This window comes from Lepidochelys kempii, chromosome 22, assembly GCF_965140265.1.
Source record: "Lepidochelys kempii isolate rLepKem1 chromosome 22, rLepKem1.hap2, whole genome shotgun sequence".
NCBI lineage: Eukaryota > Metazoa > Chordata > Testudines > Cheloniidae > Lepidochelys > Lepidochelys kempii.
The window spans coordinates 12,535,160-12,560,584 of record NC_133277.1 but is presented as its reverse complement, the minus strand read 5'-3'; the positions used below and the strand labels follow the sequence as shown (position 1 = coordinate 12,560,584).

Below are 25,425 nucleotides of genomic sequence, written 5' to 3'. Positions count from 1 at the left end.
TTTACCTCTCACCATTGTGAAAACTGACCACTTATTCCTGCCCTTTGTTTCCTATCTTTTAACCAGTTACTTGTCCATGAGAGAACCTTCCCTCTAATCCCATGGCTCCTTACTTTGCTAAAGAGCCTTGGTGAGGGATCTTATCAAAGGCTTTCTGAAAGTCCAAGCACACTATATCCAGTGGATCAATGTTTGTTGATCCCCTTAAAAATTCAGATTGGTGTGGCATGATTTCCCTTTACAAAAGGTGTTGACTCTTCCCCAGGACATTGTGTTCATTTGTGTCTGATTATTCTGTTCTTTTACTATAGTTTCAACCAATGTGCCTGATGCTGAAGTCGGGCTTACTGGCTTGTAATTGCCACAGTCAACTCTGGAGCCTTTTTAAAAAATTGATGTCCCGTTATGTCTATTAATAATACTGCCTACTTTATAGAACCTTTTATTAACAATCTAAATTTGAGTGTAACCTAGCAGAAAATATCTCTGAAACTGAATAGTGAAGGCCAGTTAAACACCCAGCAGTATGATTGCTGGCGAGCATGGATTCCATTGTTGTATTTAGTAGCATGCATATGAATATTCTGAAGATACCTTCTTATGAGAGAAACACAGAACAAGAGATAGAAAAACCCTATTGGGTTATCTAATGCTATGGTTCTCAAACAGACCCTACGTACACCTCTAGTGTTCCCCGTTCAGAACCAGTCTAGTCCAAACCAGTTCAGGGCTGGGCTCTGATGCTTTATCTAGTCTGTTTTAAAACATGACAAGAGATGAAGCTTTCATCGCTTACCTTTTTTAAAGCCCAATTAAATTGTGTCTCTAGTTCAGTGACCCTTGGCGATTTTGGTGACCTGGTGGTGCTAGTACAAAGCTGTTCTCTTAACAGGAAATTATTTGATCCTTGATGGGTATGGAACCGTGCAGGAGAGCTCTACAGATGAGGACGTGTCCTCCCTAGTTCTACAGTGCGCTGCGGGCCGCTCCTCTTTGGACTCAGCACACCAGCAGCTGATTTCCCCACGAGATGCCCAGTCTGATGAAGGGAGCTCCCCGTTTGCCGAGGAATTCATGGCCTCGCGCTGGGGGCCAGCGGACGAATTGTGCTCCGATGCACCAAGCCCCCACTTCTCCGTAGAGTCGCGTGTCCAAATGATGCAGTACATTCAGAAGATAGAGGCTGACCTTGAACACTTAAAGGTACAACACATTTTTATTTGAATTAAGATTTCACCTTCACTGTTTTTAATTTGGGGGAAGAATGCAAACCAGGAAAAGTACAGGGTTGTGAATACAGGTGCTTGTGTGATAAGAGCCGAGTGTGTATATGTATCCTTGGATGATCTCTAGTGAAGGGACAGGAGAAACCAGGAGCTCTATCTAAATATGGGCATATGTTAAATATATGTAGTTGCAGACAATTTGGAGATGCAGACAGTTCTCCAAAGTTATGAGAAGTGGAAATTAATTTTGTGGGTGTTAGAATAAGGCTGCAAAAATGGGGAGCGGGGAGGTGGACCCATCGCCTGGGGAATATGAATAACTGACCTGAAAATGCTTACCCAGTTATCACTTCTTGATGCTAATGTAAAAACAGAGTCAAAACCTCCTTTGTGCCAATAGTAAGTATTTAAAACCCACTAATTTCCAAGTCACTTTCCCTGCATTCTGGGGATTCTCTGTCCCATCTGAAGGGTTATTCTTAGTCCTCACAGCCAGAGCGTCCAAAGAAATGGGGCCTGTAGTACTGTTCATTGAGACGTGCCAGCTCATTGTGGCAATAGCAGACTGCCTTGCTTAGTTCTAATGTAACCAAGATCCAAAAGGAGTAAAGAATTGCATAGACTTTTCCCTGATGGAGGAACTTCTCACCGTGCTAGTGATGGTTTGAGAACTGGCGATGGAATGTGTTTAGTGATGTGTAATTACAATTCGATCAGCTCCACTAAAATGTTTCAAGAGAAGAGCTCTCTAGAGGTTCATTAGGAACAGAAATAAAGGGCCACATGGGTTTTGTCTTTCAGGAAGTTGAGGAAAATTACACCACTCTCCTTCGCCAAAGGCTGGCTGGCTCAGCCCCCACAGATGAGCATTCAGGTATGTGAACAGCACCTCATCCCTTCTCCCAGTGGCTCTTTCTAAATGGTAATGTATGTTAAAATATCGTTGAATTCTGGCACCAAGGACAATGAACAAAGCCGGTTATTAATCTTTCAAACAAAAGCCTTGAGAGATGTCATTATGGCTTCAGCCTTTTGGAAGCTGCTGGTTTCACATCATCATAAATCTGCTGATCATGTATTGCCCTCTCTGAGGATGTGTGAAGTTGGAGGCATCTCTCTCCCCCACTTTCCTTTTCCCCACTGCAAGCCCATGAATAAGGTGTTGGGCTTGTCTTTCAAAGGGGTTTGGATTAATTTAGGGACTGAAGTCAGATGAGTTACGGCTATTAGGATGGGCTGGGATGGTATCCCTAGCCTCTGTTTGCCAGAAGCTGGGAGTGGACGACAGTGGATGGATCACTTGGTGATTACCTGTTCTGTTCATTTCCTCTGAAGCACCTGGTATTGGCCATGGTCGGAAGACAGGATACTGGGCAAGATGGACCTTTGCTCTGACCCAGTATGGCCATTCTTGTGAGTTAGATTGTAAGAGCCCGCTTACTTTTGTGTGTAAAGCCCCATGCACACCATTGACACTGCATAAAGGAGCCATCACAGCTCCCTTTAAATTTGGTTTGAGCAGATCCCTGTGATGCCTGCAGATGTGTTCTCCAAGTCAACTGTGGCACATAAGTTATCCCTGCAGACAGTTCTGTCTGAACTGGCTGTGTGTTTTGAAGGGTTGGTGATGCTTACTTCTCTTGTGGCCTGTTTTTCCCCTTGCATCTCTTTCCTTTTCAGACAAAAGTTAGTCACGTTTTCTGGAAGTGGCTGAAAATTGGATGAGAGCATCAGCCTCACATCAGCGCCTACTAGCTTTCATGCGGACTCTGAGACAAGAGCGTTCTGTCTGTGGACCATCCAAGTGCTAACCATGCTCTAGCAGAGTGGGGATGGGGTGCTTTCTCTGTGGGGCATCTGCACTAGATTGTCAGTGGGGGAGTCTCTTCCATTCTCTCCTCCTCCTCCTCCTCTTGCTACCGGAAATTTTTGTTTTTGATTCAGAACAACAACAAAAATAACCAAACCAAATGTACAGAGCTTTGGGTGTAGGATATAAAAATGTATTTAGACATTTAAAAAATCAATGTATTTATTTGACTTCATTCCATGTATCAAAAGCACATTTTAATTTTTTTATTTGCTTTTGTTTTAATTGGGTAGTGACAGTTCTAGCCCTTGAAATCTAGTGCACTCTGGATCCCACTGCTCCAGAAGCAAAGTTCAGATCTGAGAAGGGGGGGAGGGGTGTATTTTGTGTCTTGATTTCACTGGATTGGACTCCAAGCTCCCTGCTGGCAACCCAACTGCCGCACGCAGAGTTATTTGCAAAGGTGTTCTGATGACCTTTGGTGGGAACGGGCTACATTCAACAGCCTGTGGACTGGCTCCATTTGGAGCGAATGCCTGTTCTTCGTAGCTCATGTGCAATGAGAATTCTCCATGCACTAAATAGCCAGGCACTTGAAATTAGCAAACCATTTTTCCCCTTGGTGGTCTCCTTCATTGACTGGGGGATCGGACAGGGAGAGGAGAAAGTTGGGTTTAATTTTTTTTTCTTGACTTTATGTTGGCCTTGATAATTGTCTCCTATTTAAAGCGATAAACAATATTTGGAGCTCCAGCACTTGTGTAACTGTTCACCGGATCAAGCAGGAAAAAATGCAAACCTAGAAATGTGGGGCAGGTGGGGGTGTCTCACTAAATCACTACTGAATGAATGTTGGCTGCCATTTGAGTTAGCCACAGGTACTGCTGATTATAGGGCCAGTAAATGTTAGTACCTGGAGGTGTGTCTTGCTGAGTTTCATGGGGGGTGAGGGGTGTTTGTTTTTATTGGGGGTTTTTTGCTTTTGTTTTTTGCACTGATTGTACCAAAGTGCTCTCAGATTGGAACAGATAGGTGCATTGCAGAGAAGGCAGAACTGCTGGAACCAGACCCGATTCTCTAGCACTTCCCATAGGCCAGTTCCAACAGTTTTCTGTTGGACTTCATTCCAGACTGACCCTGCAAAATGCAAGCTGATAACAGAACTAGCACTGGACATCCAGACTGGTTATTGATAGTGCCTGCTCTGAAATTGGTACTAGGATGGGCACTACCTGCTATGGGACAGTTGGTTCAGGACGTTCTCTTAGCCTCTCAAACTTCTGGAATCACAAACTGCTCATTTAAAATATGCATGACGCATTCTTTCTGCACCGGGTACCCAAGGTTTAGACTATTTTGCCAACCGGAATTGACTAGTATGCCAAACCAGTCAATCGTCTTACCCTCTTAGAACCATTACAAGAAAGGTGTGCATTACTGCATGGACCATGACGTGTGGAGAATATCTTTGGTCAGTGGAAAGGTCATTCTCCCTGCTCCATTTTCCCTGTAGCTAATGACAGAGGATCAAAAGTGCTTTTCCACTCCTGTGAAGCAAAATCCAGTTCTTGTCCTTTTCCTTAAGAGAAACCTTATCCAGGTTATCAGTTGAACTGAGATGATTTTGGATCCACTTTATGAGTTGGGGCCATTGGAGAGCAGGGAGGATTCCCTTGCAGAAGCCAAGTGCATGGAGCACTTCACCAGCAGGATTCCCCAAGTTCCCAACGCAAGCCCAAATGTACCTTCTGGACTGGCAGTGGCATCTCACTGGTGCCAAGCTAGGGGCTCCTGTGTTACACCTGTATGAACATATGATCAGCATCAGATAAGAGCTTCCAGTGTCAGACAGGCAGGAGCTCAGCCCCAGCCATATGGTTCTGTTAGTTTTAAACATCTAGACTTGCTCTAATGAACCCAGAAATTAAACCGTTGTAACAAATGGTGCCTGACGCTGTGTGGAGTGTCCCTTTTACCCAGTCCTGCCCCAAAGATCTCTTGGTCCATGGCCAAGCTTAGTTTTTGATGCCATTTTCGTTTTAGAGCTACTGTTTCTTCCCCCCCAGCCTCTTCTCTTTATCAGCATGTGTCTCTTCCAGGGATGGATGAAAGAGTTGATTTTCCTGCTGCATGAATTGGAGCAGTTGCTATAGCCTTTATAACACATTTCCCGAGCTGTCCAAGCCGTGCTTGAGCGTAGACCCTTCCCTACTTTGGGCTGCATTTAATAAACAGAGTTGAGCCCCGTTGTCCAAATGCAGGGCTCTAGGAGAGCATCATGGCCAAGCTCTTGGCCATTATCACTCAAGGCCAAGTCCTGAGATCTCCAGCCTCCTTACTAGGTGCAGGAAGCCTAACGTTCGTGATGAGCAGCATGCTTCATAAGCAGCGGAGAGATAAGTGTGTAATGATGGCCTAGTGGGGAATGGTCTGCAGTTCCATGTCCTGGCTTGTCTGACTCCTCTGCCTTACGTGCGCTAGCATTTGGGGAGAAATCCCCCACCACTCTATTAGCGTCAGTGCAGCTCCACCAGAGGGGGTGGTGGTGGAAGGGCTCGTGAAGGTAGAGTGTAGAAATTGACCTTAGCGTGTCATCTAGACTTGAACTCAGGTTACCATCGCCGGAGCTGCAGGGGTGAGAGAGTTCCCCTAAAACGCTAACTTAGCCATAGCCTTTAGTCCAGCGGGAGGTGGGATGGACTATTATCTCAGCAAGCTCTCCAGAGGTATAGGGGGAAATGTTGACTGTCCCATTCTCAGCTGTGGTAGTGGTGGTGACACTTGAATCTTCGGGATGATTTGGCTGATAGGAGTGGCATCGAAGAGATACTGGGGATCTTCTTGAGCTAGCAAAGAAAGGTACACTACGTAGACCCAGCTTTATGGGAAGTGAAATGACGTGCTGTGTTGTACTTGGTCCTACTTGTTTTTCCATATTGATCAATCTCATGTTAAGGGCATTATTCCTTGGTGAGGGATAAGGGATCCTTCATTTCCCCAGCACCGTGACCGAAATCACTGGGATTCCATTTCATTCCCTAGCACATCTACTGTATCGCAGACCCCAGGCATGGTTCATTTTGAAGTGGGGTGGGGGGCTGATGTTCAGATGCACTTTTCAGTTCTCATTTTTATTTTCTTCAGTAGCCATGGGTTATCCCTTCTGTAAATTCCAGTTTCCAGTCCAGCACAAGATGACCTGGCCTGTGATTGTACGTTCCCTTGTTCAGATTGGACAGCAGGGCACTGTGTTCTCTGACATGAGCCTGCCTTTTTCTAAATAAAAAGATGACCCAGGGTTTCTCATCTTGAGAGTGAGGAAAGGTTGCTACAATGCACCCTGCAGTCCCTTCTGAGAAGTGTGTTCATCTAGTGTTATGGGATCTAGTTCGTAGGGCTAGAAAGAATTGGGTTGTGTGTGTTTGTAACAGTGTCTTGTCCCACAAAAAGGGGAGTGATACAAATGGCAATGCTATTTAGGCCACATTTGCTCAGGTTTCTCTCTCTGGCTTTCTCTGTAGGGAGAGGAGATGAAAACATCCAAGGGGCAGGATCAGAAAGGAGGATCAGGTGTGAAAACCCAAGGGCCTGAGTAGCCTAGATACCCTCGTCCGCTTTTACACCACATCCCTCTGCCTAGTTTCAGTGTTTCCAATAGAAACACATCATCTATAAAATGTAGATACTCACTGACTCTTACAGAAACTGTGCCCCTTTGGCTAGAAAAGGTGTCTCAGTTACCTGTGTAGGTGATCCTTGATTAGAGTTTCAGTGCTGAGGGTAATTGGTATTGCCTTTGCTCCCTGGGCTCCCCCAAGAAATCCCTTTTCTTTTCCAGGTGCCAGCTGATCAGCAGATGTACTGCAAAAGGGATACTGCAGCCAACACTGGTTTTATTTTGAATTAAGTCTTTTGGAACTCTCTTCCTACTAGAATATTTTTGTTTTCTTTGTACACCATACAATCATGTACTCTTAACAGAGATTTACTTTAAAGAGAAGAAGGAAAAAAAATCTGGAAATATTCTTTAAAAAAAAAATACAAAAATATCTTTATTAATAATCTTGTATTTTTACTGATCATGTTTGAATGTCTAAGAAAAGACTCTATTGTTGTATGTTTGTAAAATAGCTCTTTTATGACTTAGCGGATAAGGTTGTATGTTTTGGGAATTAAATATTGGTCATTTTAAAAGTATTTCTGTTTTCAGGAGCTGGAAAATAGAAAATTTAAGCATTCAAATATCATTAAATAAGCTTAAAGGAACCAAGTCCTTAACTGGCTGCTTTTTGTTTGGGTTTTTTTTATTGCTTGGAGCTTGGCAGGACAGACTGTTCCAAAGAGAAAACTTGATGGACAGTGCAAGCTTTTATTTGGTACAAATAACCTATCGGAGTCCATTGATGCAATTGCTTGGGGAGTGGATTCTTTCTCACAGTTAACACTATTGTTCTTATTGATTAGTAGCTCTTCCCTGCAGAGCCCCCTGTTGGTATCTGTGACAGTTTAGCGATCCTGCTCCAACTAACCTATGCCTAGACGTGGTGTGCACCCTTGCCATCTGGAGAAGGGTATGCCACTGTTCTGGTAAGAGAGAATGCTTTCAAAGCCTGGTCATGCTAAGAAGTCTGATGTGGCACTCTAGTTCCAGACAGTCCTCCTCTCCCACTGAGCTGCCAGCATGTCTGCTCCATACAGGAAGTGTCCCCTGCTGGTTCCATAGAAATAAGTGTGAATTCCATAGAAAAGTGAATTACTTTCTTGTGTTCAGTGAGTTCGCCTTCACTCCTGACGCCTTCTTTATCTCACCTTCACCCTAAACTTGTAAGCAATACAGTGTAAGTAATATTTTCAGATACCAAAATCTCTCTCCTGCTAGATCCTGTCTCAGCATCTGCCATCAGTGCACTTCATTTTGTATGTCTTCTGCTGATGTCTGTGGTCAAAGATCCTTTATTACCATGGGCCTGATCCAAACGCCTTGGAAGTGTGTCAGAATCTTTCCATTGATTCCCTTGGGCTTTGAATCCCATTTCCATTGAATCCCCTGGGCTGTCTATGGTATCTGTAGCACACTCCTCACTCTGTAAATGTTCCACAATGCCAGCAAGATCGCTTGATTCTCTCCCCCTTTTCAGAGCATATGGTTAGATTGGGTTTGTTTGCTTGTGTCCCACTTTGCTCTCAAATAATCGGTTTGGTATAAATGCCCCATAGCTTTTACTAGCAACGCTTTCTTTTTTATTCTCCACACTTCCTAACCCTTAACACTTTTTTCACTTGACACTTAGTACCCCTGAACCCTCGACCCCATACAAGTACCCCCTGCTGATAGTGACGGATATTCCAACCCCACTCTGCATTTGTATGCCTTTTTATGGCTGGGTGGTCTGTACCCCACACAGTTCCTGATAAGACTTAAACGCCAACTTGTTGTTAAGTGACCTATTTCTGTTCGTTCCAGTGAATTCTAGTCTCTGAGCCTTTAAAATTGCCTGAAGCTTTAATGGAGTGAGTATAACATTTTTCTCAGTGTGTCTTGATAAAGCAATGGAGATGACAGAGAACAATCCTATATCCGGTGGGGATGGACAAGACAATCTAACAGGTCTTTCCATTCCATTCCATTGTCTATGATTCCCCTGAAAGGTTTTCTAGATACATGCTAGTGATTTTTTTTTTTAAATACTCCTGTTTGCAGTGTCCAATGAATGCTCAGGCTTTCCCTAAAACCTGTCATGGCACCCCTCCCTCCAATGTTGGTTACTCTGTGGTTGGGAAGTTATTTAATGTTCTTGTGCTTGTCACGTCTTTGTCTGTGGTTCTTCGCCCCTGTGGGCTGAGCGTGGCAGTCTCGATACAAAGTCCACATGCTTGCTCTTGTGGTCTAATAGAGCAGAAGTAGTAAAGGGCTGTGATGCTTATTCAAAGGGAAGCATTTGACATAGGACATTAACCACTCTTCTGCACCAGTAACACTGTCCTAACTCCCCTAGAAAGGGCTACCCTTGGTGCCATCCCACTTCCATTTGCTTTCTTCAGCGTTAAGGCCACGAATATCCCTGCATGGTGTTCTTGCTCAGCCCAAAGCCAGAATTCTCTTTGTCATGGAAGCCAAACAATTGGACTTTCAGACACAAAAATAACACTGCACCTCAATCAGTAAACTGCTGAATTATAATGCAGGAGGTTCCCAATGCTAAGTGATCTATTAGTATTGCTACTCACGTCTATAAGATGCCAGTGATCATCATCAGTTGTGTTTGCGGGAGTGAATGGACACAAGATGACTTGCCGGTGGAAGTTTAGCCTTCATACTGAATTTTGGATGCAGCCCCATTGTATTACTTGACTGCAAAATGCTTGTTTTTCACCATTTCCTTCCCTGTGTCACAAATAGCAACTTCATGAACACTTCAAACACATGGACTTTCTGGTCCATTTGTTCTGCTTTGACAGAGAAATTAGACAGTCAGTTTCACTTCCTATTTCTAGTCAGTTACATACTCATGCATTTAACACATAATGAGATTGCCCTTAGGTTTCTAGCACCACAAAAGGATGTTTAAGTCCAGCCAGAAGCATTCCCCAATGCAATTAAATACTTGGGGTTTTATTTAAAAACTCTTGTGTTTTTGTTTTTTTAAGTAAAATCTAAATGTTTCGGCATAAAATATTCTGACAGCTAGAGGCCTTTTAACAAGGTGCTGTAGTTAAGGAATCTGGCAGTCTATTCATTATCAAGGTTTTTTGGACTGTTTTTCCTCCTTACACACATAAGTATGAGCACTTCAGCTGTCTTGCTGAAAGGCTGAAGCTTTATACAAAGTGTCTGTCAAACTATTTCTCAGGTGGCTATAAAACGGCATTAGGCCTTACGTTATTGCTTGTTTGCTTCCCTGAAAGTGAATCATCATCTGTTGAATCTTTGCTTTTTTTTAAACTTAGCCCTTCATGGAAGAAGTCCAGATGTCTTTTTAAAATGGAGCTGCTAACAAAACCAGCAGGACGTATAAAGAGCTGTTGTGTTCCTGGATAGACAGACTCCCACAAGCGGGGCTTAAGCTAGCATGCTGAAAATTGCAGTGTGGATGATAGTGCACTCCAGCGGAGACTCAGGCTAGCCACCTGAGCTCGGAGCCAGGGGATCGGGTGGGCTTGAGAGCCTGAGCTCCTGACTAAGCCATACTGTCCACATTGTTGGGTTTTTTTTTGTTTGTTTTTTTTGTTAAGCACCTTTAAGCTCAAGCCCCACGAACATGAATCCATCTGCCCGGGCTGGGAGGCATGCTCCTAGCTGCAGTGTAGAAGTAACCTAGGTTGACAAGATGGCCATTATTTTTCCCCTGCAGCCTCTGCTTTGTTTTCCTCCAACTCACTCTTCCCAGTGAGTTTGAACTTCTCTCTTGCTGTTTGTCCTTAATTCTTCTTCACAAGTGAGGATAAAAAGAGCAGTGTAGATGCTTCAACGCGGGCTCTATAAGCATGTGCTTGTATTGGTGACCTGCACTGAACCTCATGCCCCTGCATCCACACGGCTGTTTTTAGCTGCGCTAGCATAGGTATATCCACCCGGGCTCGAATCCCTCATTGGATTGGAGCGTAGACAAACCCTGAAGATCGACAGTGACTTTCCCATGGCAGAAACCACATTACGGAAGACTGCATATCTGTGCGCAGGAGTGTTATAAGCTCTGAATTTTTTTCATTCAGCAGCAGTTTTTCCTTCCTCAGGATCGAATAGAAATTTGAAGGGGAAGCAAAATTTGAACTTGCTATTGTACTTGGAGATTTTAATAGTGAACATCTGTGCTAAGATTGTTGTCCCTGGGCCTATATTTTATTGTTATCTGCAGAGGGTGATTGACACACATTCCCATTATTTAGTTCTGCCCTTCACCCCACCTTTTGGCTTCCCTGGCATTTGACATGGCACCGATCCAGATGATAAATCTGAAAAAGCCAGGTCTCTGGTATTTTTTCCCAAACTTTTGGAGTCCTGTTTCTCTCCTTCTGCAATGTGTCTCTACAGCTCCTTGAGAATGGCTTTATTACAGTTGGTAATCTGAGCTCTGTTGTGCTTTGCGAATGATGCTGTTTGTGTTGTTTGCCTATTTAAATGTTTTATCTATTCCCTCTGCTGCATGATTGTAAATAAATTATTCAAAATAAACCAATCAAGTGCTGCTCTGTGACTTCTCCTGCAGCCAGTGCCCTCGAACCCAGCTAGGGGGAGAGGAGGACTGTAACGATCAGAAGGTGCTGTCTTCTAGGGCTCTTTCGGCTGCAGGATCAAGTCTCTCTGGGATTCATTGCCCTGCTGGCTGGCTGCCACAGTTATTGGAGTAGGGAAGTTGCAGCCAGGACTCAGAGTCTGACACAGATTTGTTACACTTTGGACAAGTTTGCACAGATTCTCTGGTGCACTATTTGTAGCGTTACAGTGATGTAGCCTACCCGACAGGGATGCTGGGGCTTTGGTAATATTTATTATTTGTACCTAACAGTGATGCCTAGGAACCGCAGTCATGGACCAGTGGTCTCGATGCTGTACAGACTCAACAAAAAGACTGTGTCTCAAAGAGCTTGCCATCTCAAGTTTGCAAATGGCTTTGAGATCCTCTGCTATAGAAGTGCAGTGTGCTCCACTCCCAGCTTTCCATGGGGCCTCTAAAATTATCCTTCACTTCCTTGGATTTTTTTCCCCTACCTTGCTTTGCATCCTAAGTATTTCCTTGTTCTCAGTAAACTGGCAAGCAGGCTAGTGCTGCTTTCCAAAGAGCAAGGGCAGGATTTATATGCCATCTTGTTCCACTGAAGATCTTTCATGGGGTAGGAGGGCCTGTGCATTCCCCCCGCCCAGCCTGTCTCTAGGTGACCTTCATCAGCTAGTCGATGCAGTTATTTTTCCTCAAATATTTATGAAGGTTGGACTAAAATGAAAGCGGTCTAGTCTCTGGCATGTGATCCAGCCAGCTGGTCTGATTATTATGAGTGAATGTATCATCTGAGAAACAGGCTCAGCCAGTGAGAACATGTCCCACAGAAGTAGGAAGCTCTCATATCTCCAATTTAGGCATGATCAACTATCTATGGACAGTAACCGCCCAAGCGAACTGGGAGGGGTTGCAGAGGGGCATCCAGAGTGTGTCTGCATTTTGATGTTGGTAGTCTCATGCTTCAGAACTTTCCAAATGCATTTGATTTTAAAAAGAGGAAGGAAAATCCTCATCCCCACTGGAAAGTGCTGGGGGCGGTATGCCTTTTGTGTTGATCGTTTGCCTCTGGATTCTTTGGTAATGTACGACAGCAGTGGCCCTTTAAAGATTTCTCCTGCCCTGCTATACAGGAGGAGGATTATTCTTTGAAAACACAAACTTTGTTATTCAATAGAATACACCCTGCAGGACAGGAGGGATTTTAAGGGCTAGGACTGGGCATGCAGCTGAAGGAGTCTCTTTGCCTGTGCATAGGGAAGATTGGAGGGACATTTAACGAAGGTCTGAAGCCATCCAGTGCCGAGTTCAGGCTAGCAGGGGAGTTCTAAGTGCAGGCTGAGGATCAAAGACAGCTTCAGCGTTATAAAATGTGGACCCATGGCTGATCTGTCAGTCTCTCTGTAACCACAGGGTGAGCTTAATGCTGATCAGCTGTGTGGCAGGTTTTCATTGCTGGGGAACTTCCATCAATTTTTATCAAGAAACCTTGACGTGCAGGCAAAAAATGTTTGGTGTTTTGTTTGGTTTTGTTTTTTTGCTTACGGGCAGCTCTCTGCCTCCTGGCCTGTTGCCAGCACAGCCCAAAAACTGCCACAAAGAGGGCACCCCGGTGACTGTGGCAACTGGAGAACAGAGACTAGGTCCCCTGGAGACATGCCCTAGACTGGAAAATGTAAGGGGATTTCTGAGAAAGGGGGAGCAGTGCATCCACTGGAGGAGTGAGAGCCTCTGCTACCGTTAGCACCATCCAAATGATCCTGGGGAGGCCTGTACGTCCCTGTCGGGGCGGAGAGGCTGGCAAATAAGTTTTCAACCCCACTGACCCCCTTGGCCGCCTCTTTGCGATCAATTTTGGACACTGTGTCCTGCACCATCCCCGTCCTTGCTGGGCAGGACTATGCACATAGCTTCTTGGATTGTGCCATGAAAAAGCAATACACTGAAATGTGCCTCCCTCGGTGTTTCTCCAATGTGAGCGCCTCTATTGGTCCCCCACCCCCACAGCTGCTATTTTATGGCTGCACGTCATCAGCTGGGCTTTCAATGGACTAAAACACCCTGAATCTCTCCACTGCTTCCTTGAACTGGTTTGTTTCCAGATGTCTGTGGCTTATTTAGCATGAAGCGTTTTCCCTGATCAATGTTTTAACTTTCCCTTTCATATTTACTCAGAGCTGCTGAATAAACGACATTAAATGGAGCTCCATGGATGGGAGAGTAAATCTACATTTCTGTCGGCTCTCTGGAGGTTTTGCAATAATTCAGACTACGGGAAGTTACTGTTATACTAGGATATTAATCAGTGTGGGGGTGGGGGTTTTTTGTGTGTGCCCCTCCCCACACTGAAATTTCAATACAGGTTCTGCTTCCTAGCCTGAAACAACACGTAGTGTCTTAAATGAACATGAGAAGGAAAGCTCTGTATTCTCCATTCACCTCCTCCCTTTTGGAATATTGCCTTCTCGCCATTTCAAAAGGGACTCCTTCTGTCCTCAGTTTGACCCTTATGAGGGCCATGAGATTAAATGCTTCTACGCTGTGGGTTTTTTCATTTTGCTTTGAAATTGTATCTGCGCACCTCCCCAAGCCTGTCCCAGCTCTGAAGTCTTATTAGGTGGCATCGAACAACTGAGCGGTTTGCTACCTTTTCACCATGTATCCTGGTGTCTTCTGATTTACAGCCAGGTTCCTGTGTTGATCAAACTGCCCGTTCAGTGATGTGTGCCCTTGCCCTATCTTTTACCTACAGTTATTGATATTTGTATGCAATCGTATGTAATTTCCATACACCGAGAACCAGAGTTATTCCAGGGGACCTGATACAGCCCCAACTCTCCCTTGCTATAACTGAACTGGTGGTTGAAATGTTTTCAGCTTTGGCCTGCTTCAAACGAAGATACCCAAGGATTGTGTGTCTGGTCAGGTTCCGTAGTAATTAATTGCCAACTGTTGTGATATTTGGTGGTTTTCTTAAAGCCTCAGCTGCTAGAGTTGTGTGAATGTAAGAAACTCCACTTTCTTTTCCTAAATGCATTTGTAGTCCTTGTGCTTACAGAGAAAAGCTTGAAAATGTGACCCAAGAGCACCCTAAAGGCTCAGAAACTGGAAGAGAACGGTGGGGGAGGAAGCAAATATATAAAATTAAAATCTCAGTTTTAAGCCAGTCTTTTTTTTTGGTAGGGGTGTATGATTGGGGGTGGCCTTACTGAAATAATAAAGGGAGTGTTTTAACCTGGGCCAGATCCACAGCAGTTGTCCATCAATGTGTTTCTACTGATGTCTGTGGACTCTGCTGAGTTTTATATCAGCTGAGGATCTGGCCCTGTGTCTATAATATTTTCCTTTTTGAAGCACTCTATCAGACTTAGTACTCCAAATCCCCATGAGATGGGTACGTATCTGATACTTCACAGGTGAGGAAACGCAGATGCACAGCGGATACATTTTCAAAAGCATGCACGGATTTGGGACATCTCATTGGGTAAGGATCCAACTTTGAGATACTTGGGGCCTGATTTTCCATGGGGTTGATGTACGTGCGCTTCTAGTGCGAAGCACTGAGATGCAGGTGCTCCACGTCTCTGAAAATCCAGCCCAAAGAGGTGGCCACAGATTGAGGCATTATATATCAGTGGATACTTTTTGAAAAATAAGACCAAAGCAATTTGCTTGTGGTCCCAAAGTGAGTCATGTTCCAGTGTGGGATTAGAACACGAGTTCCTGGAAGGTATCCCTCTGCTTAGGCCAATAGCTTAGCCGTATGGCTGTTTGAGTGTGTTGAAACAAGGCTCCCCTCCCTTTCCTTTCAGGAACAATTCTGGATTTGAACTTTGGCTCCTAAATTCTACCCAGCTTTTTGCAGCTGCTGCTTCATTTGGGTTATTCACTTCTCTGGCTTCATTCAAAGGGTTTTAAAATGCTTTGTAGTTCAGGGAAAGGAAAATTCTTCCCATTTCAGCCAGATCCAATCTAAATCTATCTTCTCCAGTCTTCATAGTGGTGTTTTTACAGTCACAGCTTTGGTGTCTACATTTACTCTGCCATGAAGCTGTTGAGCAGATATTTAGTGTTTGTCATAAATATAAAGGGAAGGGTAAACGCCTTTAAAATCCCTCCTGGCCAGAGGAAAAATCCTCTCACCTTTAAAGGCCCAACGCTTTCCTCATAAATAAACCCAGATAAACATTTGGTAGTGGCAGTGGAAGTCCAAGGGCAAAAGGGTAAAACAGTTTGTACCTTGGGGAAGTTTTAACCTAAGTTGGTAAAAGTAAGCATAGGACGTTTTCATGCAGGTCCCCACATATGTACCCTAGAGTTCAGAGCAGGGAAGGAACCTTGACAGGTGAGAGGATTTTTTCCTCTGGCCAGGAGAGATTTTAAAGGGCTTTACCCTTCCCTCTATACTTATGACAGTGTTTATGCTACAGTACTGCCTGGAGGGCCCTATTCTGCTAGCACTGCACAAACGTAGCAAGAGATGAGCGTGGGTTCAACAAATTGTCTTGTCTGTTTAGACTGTAAAAGAGTCAGAGGGGGCACAGAGAGCAGAAATGCTTTTACCAAAGTTGTGTGGCGTCACTGGGCCTAGAACCTGCGTGTTCTGACTTTCCAGCTCTGCTCTGCTCTCTGGAACCACACTGCATCTTGGCTCTCTGAAGTCAATTTCATTCTTCATGCAGAGGGGGTCCTATTGCTGGAACGTTTCTCTTTTTAAAGTCTTAATTCTTATGCTTTCACCACATTTCAAAGAGGAGTGTTTTTCTTTAATGACTACTTTTAATTTTTCTTTGGCACATGAATGAAACCTATAGAAGAAAACCTCTTTTGATAGCAGTAATTACAAGGGAATGAACACCAGAACAATAAAGAATCTGACAGATCTGAATCAAGGACAACACTTTGCAAACAGCAATCTGGTGTTTTTATTACTCTCATTTTAAAAAGAAAAAAACCTCCCATGGTTACAGTATTGTACTAGGCCTTTAGCCATCTGAGTTCAATTCCTGGCTTTGCATAAGACTCCCTGGGTGACCCTAGGCAAGTTATATAAGCCCAGATCCGCAGTGGTATTTGGGCACCTAACTCCCACTCAAAATCAGTGCGAGCTAGGTCTCTGGACAGCTTTGAGGATTTGGGTTTAATGGCTCTGTGCCAGTTAATGTCTCCATGCCTCAGTTCATAATCTGAAATATGGGGGTAGCAATCTTTCAATTCTCCTACCCTTGACTTGTCTATTGATATAAGCTAGTTTGCATACAAACAATCTCACTGTGATATAATCAGCACCTCCTACACTGCAGCTCCACTCTGAGTGAGACCTCTTGGAGAAACTGGAATAGAAATGAAGGTAAAAAGAGAGAGTTCAGGCAATGGGTGGTTTGAAAGATAGAAGTCAGAGATTGGGGACAGGGGGGTTATGTGGGAAGAGTAGGATTTTGGCTTGGTTGTAGCAAAAGTTCATCTATTGAAGGAATGAATTTGTGTGAGTCAGAGAATAGAGCTGTGTTCCAAGGGAGAAAAAAATCTTTGTCATGATTGCAAAGCTACTCATTCAAAGGTTAAGAAATGCCAGGAGGAGGGGAAGCTACTGCACAGCTCTGGTGAGTAGGCCCATAATGAAGAAGAGGAGCGATGTAGGAACTGACAATGGGATATGGAGTCTTCCTGGTGCAGGCCATGATTTGAATGTAGTCCAAGGCTGTAGTGGCTGAAAGCTGTCACTCTGGAACGATGGCTCCGTTTTTATTTGCATGAATGGAGCCTACAGGTCCTACTGGTGATTTAAACCCTATTGTGCAAGGCTCTGTATGAAATGAAAAGACAGTTCCTGTCCCAAACAGCTTACCAGCAAAGGACCTGGCAAACAACTATTCACTTCACAAAACCCATCATAAAAAGTGTTTGCATTAGTGACATCTACAATGATTATTTAGCGCTTTGTTTTTTCTTCCCACTTATAGACCTGTATTCTGCCAACACTCATCTATTTAATTTTACCTCTGTGAATAGGCCTGTGGGACTAACTCCCCAGCTGCTGTAAATCATCAGAGCTCCATTTATTTCAGTGAGGCTACACCATTTTACACCAGCCGAGAATCTGGCCTCATGTCTTCAGTGGAGCTATTCACATGAGTAACGTGACCTACGTCTGTAAGTACTTGTGAGATTGGGGTCACAGCCCCTCTTTGGACTATAATCCCCTTTTACATTTGAACAGATTTTCTTTTACTTTTTCAAATAAAAACACCCCAGTTTATTTTTCACAAATGTTCCTTATTTACATAATTGGTCTAGTTAACTCATTGGAGGGGTCTCTGGTTAGAAATATAGAATTAGGTCGGGTGTCTCGTGTTTTTTTGTTTGGGTTTTTTTTTTTTTGCAACTACCATTACCTAGAGCTGTCCTTTCAGTGCTCAGTCTGTCTGTAGAATTATGTAATCTGGACATGTTCTCTCATTGGCAAAAAAAATTTTTTTGAATATTAACGAGGAAAAACCGTACCCACAACAGATGTTTGCCTCTATATTTCAGTGAAAGGAGATATATTGGATTCTGTAACGCCTTTCATCCTGAAGGATTTCACAATGCTTTACCGATTTAACTAACTCCTATGCAGTTTGTTTGTTCTGCCACTGAAATGTAGCCACCTCTGGAGTTAAGTGCAGCAGCTGTTTACAGAGTGCAGAGCTCAACTACATGCCTGTTTAAGATAAGAAGAGAAAAATACCCTGAGTTCTACTGAAAATGCAGGAGTAATTTGTTTTGCTATATAATAGGCACCTAGATGAACAAAATGTTGTTACTGAGGGGGTTGGGGGGAGAGGGGAATTTGGCTAGGCTGTTGGGGTTAATGGATGATGGACTATTAGATGGGCCAAACTGTTTTGCAAATTTCAGTGTTAGTTATAAATTGCGGAAATTATCCCATAACTACCTCTGCAGGTTTTTTTGCATCTTTCTCTGAAGCAACTGCTGCTGGCCACTCTCAGAGACAGGTACTACACCAGCTTGAGCACTGGTCTGGTACAGTAGGGCAATTCCTATGAGCATCACTTTTGGTCCTCTATTTTGATCACTCCTTGCATGTGTCTGATTTTCATTCTGTGCCTTGTAGGCTTCAGTCAGCATCTTCACAACATCTCTTGAAGAGGGATTGCGAGGCTTGGTCTACATCTAAAACAGGTTGAACTAGCTACGTTCCTCAGGGGTGTGAAAAATTCACAGGCCTGAGAGAGGCACTTAAGCCCCAGTACAGCCATTGCTAAGTCAACAGAAGAATTCTGTCATTGCCCTTGCTACCAGCTCTCAGGTGGGAGGATGCATTACACCACCAGAAAACCCATTCCTACAGCGATGGAGGGGAAGTATCTGTGTTACAGCACAAAAGCTCTGTCACTGCAATGCATACAATGTAGGTGCCTTTGAGCATGGTGATCGGTGACTTAAACTTAGGCCTGGTCTACACGCCAGAGACCACACTGCTGTAACTATGCCCTGTATATGCTGGTGGTAGGGGTTTTTCTGTCTGTGTAGGAACACCTTCTCTTTGAAAAACATAGGCTAGAAGCTCAGAAAACTTCTCCCTCAACATTGCTGCGTCTACCCTGGGGCTTTTGTGGGCTCAGCGATATTAGTCAGGGGAAGCTTTTTCACACGCCTAACTGCTTTAGCTATGCTGATCAAACTTTTCAGTGTGGACCAGGCCACAGATAGTCCCTGATTGAGGACATTATTTGCCCACCTTTCTGTCTCTGGGGCAGGGATGGTCTTTCTACCTATCTCAGGTATCTGTCTCTTCCTGTCTTTGTATGGCACCACTCCCAATAGGCCCCCAGGCCCACTTCTGGTCTCTGTAAATATATTCTGGTAGCACCTATTATCAACAATTTCCCTCCTGAATGATCCCAAAAACAAACCGAGATCCCCAAGTGTCTTAAATAAAACACAGTCTATTCCGGTAAGGGTGCAATCAAAGGAAATTGAAGACAGGGCAATGAGCTGTCCTAGTTCAAAGCCTGCTTCAAGGCTCCTGCCTGTTGGCCTAGACCACTTTAGGGGCAAAAGGGAAAATGGGAGAACAAGAGACTCATATCAGCATTTCTGTGTTTCAATTTCCCACCTTGCCAAGCTCTTGTGGGTCCTCCTGGAATTCCAGGGCCTTTGCTGCCATGAACTTGTCTTTCCGATGTTGCTTTCTGGGGAATGATCTCTCTCTACCTCCCTTCTGTTAAATACTAAGGGAAAGATCCTTAGCTGCTGTAAGGTGAAAGAGCTAAATGACTTCACTGGAGCTATGCTGATTTACAGCTGTTGGGAATTCGACCCTGAGACTTTCTAACGTCAAGACCTTGGATTAGCTTCCCAGTTCTGTAGACTTCTTTTTACAACCCTACTTCCAAGGCAGAAGCTCACAAGAACATGTTGAAGGACTTTCTACAAAGCAGAGAATGTATCCATATGGAGTACAAAAGACCGACATTTGGAGAACACCCAGGTTGCAAAGCAAACCACTTCAAAGACAGAAAATGCCAAGATGGGTGGCAGGAACTCAGCACTCATTAGGATCTGGCCTACAATGAGCAGATAGAGGGGATTCCTTCCTGACTCCAGCAAGGGCCACCTTATGCCCTGAAGCAGGCCATGGTGATTCCTCCCTCTTTTAGCCTCTTTAAGTGCAGAAGCTGTTATTGGTCACAAAATTATCCAGCCTCTACTTTTATCCAGACTCATTTTCTTTTCTGCCCAGCATGGCCCTGCCGCCTTTCCCCCTGTATTCAAAGGGCAGTACAATCCCCCACTTTCCTCAGTGCTGCAGCCCAGACAGCCAAGAGTCTAGGAGCTTGGGGGCCATAGACGAAACTGAAAAGCAAGTGCAGCCCAGACCTAGGGAAATACTCTTTCATACAGAGAATAATAAATGATTGGGCTGGCCCATTGCTGCAAAGGCTCAGGGATGATTCAAGGAGTAACGGACTTGTAGCTATTGTCCTAAGAGAAACGATGTGTGAAGGGGATGAGTTCAAAGCAGGCGGGGGCTGTTATCTGTGGGTCTTATGAGCAATTTGTCTCTGTGGCAGAGGCATTTCTGCCCCCCCAGTAAAGCTGTTCCCTTTCCTCTCCTCTCTCTCAATGCTGTTTCGTCCTAGCAGGAGGGGAAGATGAGTTTGTCTGAAATAATAGCTCTTTGTTAATGCACAAGTCCAGTTAATTGAAGGGATAAAAGCTTTGTTTCTTACTAGTCAACAAAACCCCGTAAACCAAAACTACACTACTTGACAGCACTGCTCTATAGGATTGCTGTTTACAGCAGCGTTACTACAGACCTGGGGCCTGATACCAGGTTTTTTTTTTTTTTTGGTTGTTTTACAGTAAGAGAAGCCGCCGTTCTGCCCACTCCTATCTGCTCTGCCTGTATTACTGACAAGCAATTGGTGCAAGAATTGTTTTTGCCTTGGGTGGAAATGCCCCATGGCTTCCCAGCACTGTGTGCTGGGACGGGGAGATGTTCACCTTGAAGGTTAAGATTTGGGGGGCTGTGAGCAAAGGCATTTAAGCCGGTCGTGTCCAAAGCGCCAGCCCTCCCCTCCAGCGGGAGGGAAGGAAACAGTGGCCCGGCAGGAAATCCGATCGTTTGCAACATACCAGCCCAAAGGCTCCACAGCAGTTACTACTGGGGGCTGCCCAGCTCCGGCCCCCTGGGCCAGGGGTGCTGATTTCTCAGGGTGGGGGCTCAACACTTCTCGAAGCCGGGCCCCTCCAAGGGCTCTCAAGCCGGCCTCCCGAGCCACGGGTCGTTTTAGAAAAGCGAGGCCACGGGTTTTTGTTCTTCTTTACAGGGGCCATTTCCCTAAGACAACCTGCCCGGAGAACCGGGGCATCCTTCCGCCGGGGGCCCCGCTGCTCGCCCCTGCTGCCTCGGGTCCTAGCCGGCTTCCCCCGCTCCCCTCTCCCCGCGGCCTCACCCACCTTTCCCAGCCGGGCTCCTGGCTCCAGCAGGGGGCCCCCGCTCCCCTCTCCAGAGGCGACTCCTGGCCCCCGCGCGGGGCAAGGCTGCAGCGGGGCACGGGGGCTCCCCTGGCCGAGCGCGCTCCGTGCTCCCCCGCGCCACCGGGTACTGCCCCCGGTGCCCCTCCCGCCCCGGAATTGCCCCCCGCCGTGCCCCTCCCCCCCGGGTACTGCCCCTCTTCCCGGTCCTGCCCCTCCCGCCGTGCCCCTCCCAGGGTACTGCCCCCCTCCTCCCGGTACTGCCCCCCCCGCCGTGCCCCTCCTCCCGGGTCGTGCATCCCTGCGGTACCCCTCCCAGGGTACTGCCCCCCCGGCCGTGCCCCCTCCCCCCTCGGGTACTGCACCCCTGCCGTGCTCCTCCTCCCGGTACTCCGCCGCCGTGCCCCTCCGGCCCGGGAACTGCCCCCCCCCCGCCGTGCCCCCTCCCAGGATACTGCCCCCCCTCCCACCACCGTGCTCCTCCGCCCCGGTACTGCACCCCTGCTGTGTTCCTCCTCCCGGTACTGCCCCCCCCGCCGTGCCCCTCCTCCCGGGTCGTGCATCCCTGCGGTACCCCTCCCAGGGTACTGCCCCCCCCTGCCGTGCCCCCTCCCCCCTCGGGTACTGCACCCCTGCCGTGCTCCTCCTCCCGGTACTCCGCCGCCGTGCCCCTCCGCCCCGGGAACTGCCCCCTCCCCGCCGTGCCCCCTCCCAGGATACTGCCCCCCCCTCCCACCACCGTGCTCCTCCGCCCCGGTACTGCACCCCTGCTGTGTTCCTCCTCCCGGTACTGCCCCCCCCCGCCGTACCCCTCCCCCCGGTACTGCACTCACCCTGCCGGTAGGGCTCCCGCCCGTCGGGCCCCCTCCCAGGGTACTGCGCCCCCCCTCCTCCCGGTACTGCCCCCCCGCCGTACCCCTCCCCCCCGGGTACTGCACCCCCCCCCGATACTGCTCTCCCCCGCCGTGCCCCCTCCCAGGGTACTGCACCCTTCCTCCTCCCTGTACTGCCCCCCCCGCCGTGCCCCCTCCTCCCGTACTGCACCCCCTGCCACACACCCCCTCCTCCCGGTACCGCACCCCCTGCCGTGCCCCTCCCCCCGGGTACTGCACCCTCCCTCCTCCCGGTACCGCAACCCCCGCTGTGTCCCCTGCCCTGGGTTCTGCACCCCCCCCGCCGAGCCCCCCGGTACTGCACCCCCACCGTCCCCCCTCCCAGTACTGCACCCCGGTGTCCCCCTCGGTGGGGGGGTGCACCGAAGCCCCCCTTCTTCCGGATACTGCAACCCCCCCCGCCAATTGCCCCCCTTTCCCCGGGTACAGCAGCCCCTGCCGAGCTCCCCGGCACTGCACCCCCCCGGCTCCGTGCAGTTCCCCCGGTCTCCACCGGGGGCCCCCCCTGTTCCCTCCGCTCCTCCCCGGTGCTGCCGGACACGGGCTCTCCGCTGGTGCTGCCGCCGGATCACGCCGAGTCTGCGGGAAAAGCCCCGGCTCCCGCCGGCTGCCCAGCCCGGAGCCCCGGGGAGCCGCTCAGGTAGGAGACCGGCCGCCGCTGCGGGGCCCCCGCGATGCGGCTCGGCTCGGCCAGCCCCAGCCCCGCGCCCAGCCCCGGGCTCCTGCAGCCGCTTCCAGGGGAGAGACACCTTCGTCCCCGCCCGGTTCCTCTCCCGGGCTCTGCCTCCTTGCGCCCCATCCAGCCTGCGCCCTGCCCGGAGCCCGCTGGAGCACTACGCCCTCGCCCACTCGGACCCCTTTGTTGCCCAGCGCCTCCTCTCGGGTCCCCCACCCCCCTTGCCCTCTTCATCCCCAGTGCCCGCTGCATCGGGGCCACCTTTTGCCCTGGGGTTCAGGATCATCCCCGGGGGCCCAGTCGCCGGGGGGAGGAGGGGAGGGTAACTGGGGGAGAGGGAGTCCGCATCAGAATCTACCCGGGAGGGGGATGGTGGCTAAGAAATGAAGAAGCAACTCCAGGGTCCCTGGATTAGCTGGGAGAAGAGGATGGGGGGGGGGGGGTGGAAGGGAGGAAGGGGAGACGGAAAACTGGGTCCAGTTGTGTGATCGTCTTTTTGGAAGAGGTTGGACTGCAGGAGCTGGCTGTGCCATGGCTGGGGAGGTGAGAAGCAGGCGCTGAACTCCCCCAGGGGGTAGGTCTGTGGAGTGTTTGAAATGACTCCGATTTCCACCAGATCTTTCCTAATGATCATAAAAAATGTTTAAAAAATTACCTGTTAATACAAATAGATACTGTGGAAGATACCCCCCCCCCCGGACGTGATGCTATAGGGGAGAGGCTGGGCTGGGAGGATGTTCTGGAGAGGGATGGGGGTGAAGGATGAAGGGGGCGTGGAGTGGGGAGAGAGAGAAATGAATAGGTGGAAGAGAGAAGGATGGGGTGGGAGGGAGTTTTGGAAGGAGAAGAAGAAGATGCAGTGGTGGTGGGTGGTGTGGTTGGAGAAGTAAATAGTGAACGGAGGAATGGGATGGAGGCATGGCAGCTGGTGGGTGAGGGAAAGATGGATGGAGGGATGGCACGGCAGGCTAGAAATTCATGGTCACTTATGAAGAGTCTTTCAAGTGGCATCTATTTCTCTGAGCAACCACCCTTCCTCTGTGGCTGACCTGGGGGTTGTGAGCAGTGGGACACCTCCTGACACCGTCTCCATGGCAGGGCTCCTGAAAATGTCCTGATCTATATTTCCTGGAGAAGGGGTGGCCAGGAGAGCTCTCTTTCCCGCCCCTGTAGGACTCTGGCATCCTGTGTGGACTTGTAATGACTTCACAATCTAAACTGTTTTTAAAAGATTTAACCAACAGAAATGTACCATTGCATGAATGCTTCCCAACTACATTGTTATCCATTATACCATCTATTAGTCAAGGACTCTCCCACCAGCCATGGCAACAGATTATTTGTGATCACAATACTTTAGCATATCAAGAGTTGTAAATAACTGAGCTCTGTACCCTAGCCTTCAGCAAAGCCGAAACCTGAGGAGAGCAGGAATAAAGCACAGAGCCCAATTCCTGTGGGTTACCTTGACATGACTTCACTTTCCTGATATCGTGGGAAGCGCATGGTAGTTTCACAGAGTCCAGGAGCAGAGCTGGCTGAGGTGGATGCTTACCAGGTAGTTGGAAGTGGCTATTTTAGTGCCCAGAGATTGCAGGCACTGGTGTTTTTGTAAATACCTTTAGATGACTATTTTCCCAGTGTCTTTGGGTTAGGAAGATGGGGTCAAACTAATCCATAATGTCACCTCACTGGATTCAATGGAGTTACACCAGGGGTGAGTTTGTCCATGATTTCCATCTGGGATACCTCATTCTCCGTGTGTGAGAAGGTTACCTGGGAATGCAGGAGTAATCCTTGTGCAGCCCCTTGTTAATAGTGTAGCTTTGCAAGGTGCAGAGGTATTCCAAAAGCCTCCCTAGGCCCAGCTTTATTCTGCCGTAACAGAGATGCTTCATCTCAAGCATGTCCTGCAACTCTGAACGGGAGCCTTTTGGGCGGAGGGAGGGGGGGAGGATGTTTGCTGTAGATGCTGCGCATTGCTCATCATTAATCAGGTTTATTATTTTCCCAAACTGGCAGGATTCATTCCTCAAGGTCGCGACCCTCAGGAGAGTTAATCTAATATGCACACATTACTCAGTCTGGGCTTGTTTAATTTTCAGCACTTTGCTCATTTCCTGTTGAGGAGCTATTGCCTGGGCGTACGGGAGCTGTGCTTTGCCTCCAGGCCTCTAGCAGGAGGCAGTGTACAATGCCCAGGTCTTGTTGCAGTAGCATCCAGGGCAATGTCCCGTCCCTTTCCAGCCTCCAGCAGGAGCCAATGCCCACGTCCTGCAGCAACAGCATCCAGGCTAGAATTGCCCCTTCTAGCCTCCAGCAGGAAGTAGTTGCTAAGTGCCTATATCTTGTTGTAGCAGGACAGTCTCCTCTTCCAAATGCTTCAGGAGCCAGTACCTAGTGTCTATATCTTGCTGTGGCTAGCTAGCAGGGGAGAGCCTTCTATTCTTACTTCCAGCAGGAACTGGTGCCTAATACCCACAACCTGCTGCAGAATTCTCCTTTTCGAACCACTAGCAGGAGCCAAATCCCTTAGCCACCAAGGCATGTGTGTGCAGGTAGGAGGCTGCTGGTAACAAGACTTGCTATTTTTGTGCCGGGGCTTTTCTTTTGCTAC

At 47.5% G+C, this 25,425-nt stretch overlaps 2 protein-coding genes across 8 annotated transcripts in view; both read left to right on the top strand.

Annotated features, from left to right (window-relative positions):
* The window catches only part of ARHGEF12 (Rho guanine nucleotide exchange factor 12), a 104,155-nt gene extending 96,835 nt beyond the window's left edge, over nt 1-7,320 (top strand). For all 3 annotated transcript variants that reach the window (XM_073320749.1, XM_073320752.1, XM_073320750.1), the window contains 3 exons: nt 893-1,203; nt 2,028-2,100; nt 2,907-7,320. In XM_073320749.1, coding sequence (XP_073176850.1) covers nt 893-1,203; nt 2,028-2,100; nt 2,907-2,917 — 395 coding nt within the window. In that variant the 3' untranslated portion in view covers nt 2,918-7,320. The remainder of the gene's footprint in view (nt 1-892; nt 1,204-2,027; nt 2,101-2,906) is intronic.
* A 15,357-nt stretch (nt 7,321-22,677) lies between these two features.
* The window catches only part of GRIK4 (glutamate ionotropic receptor kainate type subunit 4), a 304,903-nt gene continuing 302,155 nt past the window's right edge, over nt 22,678-25,425 (top strand). For all 5 annotated transcript variants that reach the window (XM_073321250.1, XM_073321251.1, XM_073321249.1 and 2 more), the window contains exon 1: nt 22,678-22,772. The gene's annotated coding sequence lies outside the window, so the exon portion shown is untranslated. The remainder of the gene's footprint in view (nt 22,773-25,425) is intronic.